At 47.8% G+C, this 5509-nt stretch overlaps 1 protein-coding gene across 1 annotated transcript in view; it reads left to right on the top strand.

Moving 5' to 3' along the window:
* The window catches only part of FOXI3 (forkhead box I3), a 16780-nt gene extending 12789 nt beyond the window's left edge, over positions 1-3991 (top strand). Inside the window, exons 3-4 of the mRNA XM_011999830.1 lie at positions 1-275; positions 3369-3991. Of these exons, the coding sequence (XP_011855220.1) occupies positions 1-275; positions 3369-3991 (898 nt within the window). The remainder of the gene's footprint in view (positions 276-3368) is intronic.
* The last annotated feature ends 1518 nt before the right edge of the window (positions 3992-5509 follow it).

A 5509-nucleotide genomic window follows, 5' to 3' on the forward strand; every position in this document is an offset into this window, starting at 1 on the left:
GCCCGCGGGGCCCGGGGAACTGGGCTGGCTGTCCATGGCCAGCCGCGAGGACCTGATGAAGATGGTGCGGCCGCCCTACTCGTATTCGGCGCTTATCGCCATGGCCATTCAGAGCGCGCCTGAGCGCAAGCTCACGCTCAGCCACATTTACCAGTTCGTCGCCGACAGCTTCCCCTTCTACCAGCGAAGCAAGGCCGGCTGGCAGAACTCCATCCGCCACAACCTGTCGCTCAACGACTGCTTCAAGAAGGTGCCCCGCGACGAGGACGACCCAGGTGAGGGCCGCCGGCAGGTGCTTCCCAGCCGGGGAGGGCGGACGCGGGGCGCGAGGGCCGGCGCCGGGGTCGGTGTGCGGCTGGAAGATCTGCCAGGAGTCTTCTTGTCCAGGCTGCGGGTGGGAGCGGGTGGAGGAATAAACCACCCAACCGGAGGACAAAGGGAAGGAGCAGGGGATCTTCGGGAGGAAGGCTCAGTGAGAAAGGAGCTTGACCTTTACATCCACTCGCAGAGGCCGGCCAATTAAAGAAACGAAAAAAATCTGTATCCCAGAACAGGCGGCTACCCCTGGGTGGTGTTCATCAGGCCTTTTGAAGGGAGGGTCTACTTACAAGTAAGCTCTCAAATAAGGGATTGTTATAAAGGGATCCACGTGAGCTGGGATTTCCATCACGTTTCGCAGAAGACGCGGTGGGAGAACTGGGGGCCAGCCCGGCTGTCCCTAGGTGCACTTCCTCCTCATCGGGTTCCAAAGAGGCTCACTGTGTCCTGAATAGAGCAAGTACGGTGCCTACCCCTAGAGAGAGTGGCACGGGCATCATGACACGGGGGTCTGGAATGGGAGAACTTTAGCAGGGAGGTCCTGCAAATTGCAGTTTGGGTACCTTAACTAGTTAGAAATTTAGAAATGAATGTCCCAAATTTGCTGCGGTTTTGGTCTAAGGCCAGTTGCTCCTGGAGTGAGGAGGTCTGTGTTACAGTGGAGTGAGTGTTACCTGCTCTGAGCGGTGGAGGTGGAGAAATGATTAACAAGAAGAGAGAAACGGAATCCTACTTGAGGTTTTTAGAAGGAACCCAGAACAAGGAAAGGGAAAGGGGTTGTGATAGGAAAAAGAGAAGAGAGGTGAAACCATTTTAGTTGCACATTACAGAGATCCAGGATTTTGTGTAAGTTATGTGAATATTCTGGAGCTCAGAATGAGCTCGTCCCTGAAGTCGCTGTGGAGCACCACTCTCCAAGGGAAATACAATGCAAACTAAATAATCCAAAATATTGTTTCAACATATAATAAATATGAAAATTACTAATGAGATTCTTTGTTATTTTCTTGGTACTAAGTCTTCAAAATCCCATGTGTATTTTAACTACATCTTAATTTGGACTAGCCATACTTCAGGTGCCCAATAATCGTGTGTGGCTAGTGGCTACTGTATTGGGCAGGGTATGCAGCTCTAGAAGATGCATCCTCTTGATTTGGCTTTTGTACCACCCAAGATTATCATGTAAATGTCATGTAAACTCTTCTGGACTTTATCCTAAAAGTTCAAGGGTCTATGGCTAGTTTTTTTGTCAAAAAAGTTGGTACCAATGTGGCACAATATACATATCCAGATAGGTGGAGATATTATTGAAATTGTAGTTGTATATATATATTTTTTTTCCTGTAACTATTTGCAGAACATGGTTCAGTGGAGGCAGCCTAGCCCAGTGGTTAGTTAAGAATGCTGAGGGTTTTTGGTTTTTTTTTTTTTTTGAGACAGTTTCATTCCTGTCATCCAGGCTAGAGTGCAGTGGCACGATCTCACTGCAACCTTTGCCTCACCAGCTCAAACAATTTTGCTGCCTTAGCCTCCCAAGTAGCTGGGACTATGGGCGCATGCCACAGTGCCCGGCTAATTTGTATTTTATGTAGAGATGGGCTTTCCCTGTGTTATCCAGGCTGGTCTCGAACTCCTGAGCTCAAGTGACCCACCCGTTTCTGCCTCCCAGACTGCTAGGATTATAGGCGTGAGCTGCTGTGCCCAGCAAGAATGCTGAGTCTTTTAGCCATTCATAGTGATATACTCCTGTCGTACCAGCTACTCTGGGAGGCTGAGGTGGGAGGATGGCTTGAGGCCAGGAGGTCAAGACTGCAGTGAACCAAGGTTACGCCCCTGTACTCCAGCCTGGGTGACAGGGGGAGACCCTATCTCAGAGAATATAAATAAATAAATAATTTTTTTTTTTTTTAATGCTGAGTCTGGAGCCAGCCTGTTTACATCCTGACTATCATGACTAACTAGGAATATGACAAGTTACTTACCAGTCTGCACCCCAGTTCTCCTATCTGAAAAGTGGAAGCAGTAATATTGCCTATCGCTGTAAAGCTGTGAGGAATAGCTGAGGTTATCCGTGTGAAGCACTTCCCACAAGATAAGCATTCTACAGCACTCTCAGACATCGGATTCTTTTTACCGGAAGTGAAAAAAGCTTTTGGGAGATAAAATCCTCCAACATGATAGATCTTTTCTACCTCACTTGTGGTAAATAGAACAAAACTAGCATTACATGCAGAAAAATGAGGCCCTGGTGTCTGAAATGTATTTACCCAATGGGTGAAACATTTGCAGGATTTGTAGGGGCAGGTCCTGCCCAAAATGAGGAGGGGATGTAGTTTCCAGGAGCTTCCTCATACTCAAAATTTATGCCATCCAATGCATAGTTAAAACAATTGCTCAGTAATAATTTTTTTGTCATTTTGGGATCGCCTTTCTCCAGTGGGGCATTTTTCTCAGAGGTGGGGAATGATGCACTTTCAATGAATAATAATTATAAGTGCTGTTTTTGCACTGCTTACTGTGTGCCAGCTACTGTGCTGATATAGTTAATCCTCACACTCAATCCACTAAATTAGTACTATCCTTATCTCTATTTTATAAATAAAGAAACGGAGGCTCAAGTTTTTTTTTTTTTGTTTTGTTTTTTGTTTTTTTTTTTTTAGACATCTCACTACGTTGGCCCAGTCTAAGGCTCAACTTTAAGTAGCATCAAGATTCCATGACTTCGCACGGTCATACGATTTGGATCTCGAATTAGTGAAGGTGTTACATGATTTAATTATAAGTGTCTCAGAAATGAAATTAGGTCTTCAGATTTAAGTAGTAGACACCACCAGGAGGAGGTAGAGGTGGCCAGAACATCTTTGTTCTGGATTTCTCTCTGAAGCGAAGAGTAACATTTTCCCCAAAAGAGGATTGGTTTGAATATTAGAGTGAATTGAGCATCTTTGTCAGCATCTAATGAGAGTCTGCTCTCCTCCTCCCAGAAATGAAGCTGAGTAAACAAGCATAAAACAGGTCCTTCTCTCACTTGGTTTTTCTCATCTTCTCAGGAAAGGGTAATTACTGGACTCTGGATCCGAACTGTGAGAAAATGTTTGACAACGGGAACTTCCGTCGGAAGCGGAAGCGCCGCTCTGAGGCCAGCAATGGCTCCACAGTGGCTGCCGGGACATCCAAGTCCGAAGAAGGGCTCTCCTCAGGATTGGGGTCTGGAGTGGGTGGGAAGCCAGAAGAAGAGAGTCCCTCCACTCTGCTGAGGCCTTCCCACTCCCCAGAGCCTCCGGAGGGCACCAAGAGTACTGCCTCATCTCCTGGAGGACCCATGCTCACCTCCACCCCTTGTCTCAACACTTTCTTCAGCAGCCTCAGCTCCTTGAGTGTCAGCAGCAGTGTGAGTACCCAGCGGGCTCTCCCTGGCAGCCGCCACCTAGGGATCCAGGGGGCCCAGCTGCCCCCCAGCAGCATGTTCTCCCCGACCTCCATCTCAGAGGCCTCAGCAGACACCTTGCAACTGAGCAATAGCACCAGCAATAGCACCGGCCAGAGATCTTCCTATTATAGCCCTTTCCCTGCCAGCACCAGCGGGGGCCAAAGCAGCCCCTTCAGCAGCCCTTTCCACAACTTTAGCATGGTCAACAGCCTCATCTACCCCCGAGAGGGCTCTGAGGTGTAGAGCAGGCTCTCAGACTTGAGTATATGCACACCTGAGGCGTGCACACATGCTGATTAGAATGCAGATTCCAAGTCGGTAGGTCTGGGGTAGGACCTGAGTTCTGCATTTCTGCCAAGTTCCTGGGTGATCTCGTGGTCCTTTGACCACACTTGGAGTAGCAAGGGTGGAGTAGATAACTCTTTCTACAACCCAGCGAGCTTTTACAGTTTTCTCTGCATGTGGGCCTCTCCAGAGAGAAATCCGTTTCACTCTCTTCTGTGATAGGTAGCCTGTGAGCCCCGTGAGGGCGGGGACCATGTCTATTTTGCTTATCACTGTATGCCAGGATTGCAAGCTCAAGTGTGTACAGACGGCTAAAAAAAACATAAGCCAACGAAGTTACTGGGTGAGAAAACTAACATCAGTTGGCAACTGAAGCAGTAGAGGGTAGTTGGGACTGACTAACAGAAGGCTGCTGGGAACAGCTGGTTCTTTCTCTCTCCCATGGCAGCATTCTGATTTTTTTTTTTTTTTTTGACAAGAGTCTCCGTCTCTTGCCCAGACTGGGGTGCAGTGGCGCTGAACCTCTGCCTCCCGGGTTCAGGCAGTCCTCCTGCCTCAGTCTCCCGAGTAGCTGGGATTACAGGCGCCCACCGCCACACCCAGCTAAAATTTTGTATTTTTAGTAGAGATAGGGTTTTGCCTTGTTGGCCAGGCTGGTCTCAAACTCCTGACCTCAGGTGATCCACCCGCCTCAGCCTCCCAAAGTGCTGGGATTACAGGCGTGAGCCACTGCGCCCAGCCTACATTCTGATTTTTATAGAAGAGCCAGATATCTCAATTTTTTTATAGGAAACCTCCAACTTTGTGTCCTTTGCCTCTAAAGATTTTTTTTTTTTGGTTGTTTATCATACTGTCCTAGGCAACACCACAAATCCTTGAGCTATGCATAGGCAGCTCACAAATCACCTCTGTCTGGTACATGGTATATTCTAACGGCAATAAAATGGCACAGGCAGCCCCGTGTGCCAGGCACTGTTCTAGGCACTTGTCATGTATTCATTCAATCCTCTCAGCAACCTTGGGTGGTGGCTATTATTACTACCCCCCGTTTTCCATGTAAGGGAAGTGAAACTCCAGGATATCAGGTCATTTTGTCTATTTTGATCATCACTGTATACCAGGATTGCAAGCTCAAATGTGCACAGGGGGCCAAAAAAACAGTTGTGACCACTTTCCAAGTGAGACTGATAGTAAACTAGAGGCAGGATCAGACCCAGACAGTCTGGTTCCAGAGCCGGTACTTGTAACCTCTGTGTTCTACTTCCTACAAAACCGAGAAACCAGCCTCCATAGCCAGTTAGAAGTATAAGTATATATGCTAGATGTCATTTGACCAAAGATTCTAGTTGAAAATAAAAGTCATCTGGTGCGTTCCCCCTGGGCAGCACCTCTGAATCCTGCGATCAGAGTCCAAGATCTGGGGTGACCATTGCCCTATTTTGTAATGGTTAGCCTGGCATCCTCTCCCTTTTAGCT

This window comes from Mandrillus leucophaeus, unplaced genomic scaffold (assembly GCF_000951045.1).
Source record: "Mandrillus leucophaeus isolate KB7577 unplaced genomic scaffold, Mleu.le_1.0 Scaffold602, whole genome shotgun sequence".
Lineage (NCBI taxonomy): Eukaryota > Metazoa > Chordata > Mammalia > Primates > Cercopithecidae > Mandrillus > Mandrillus leucophaeus.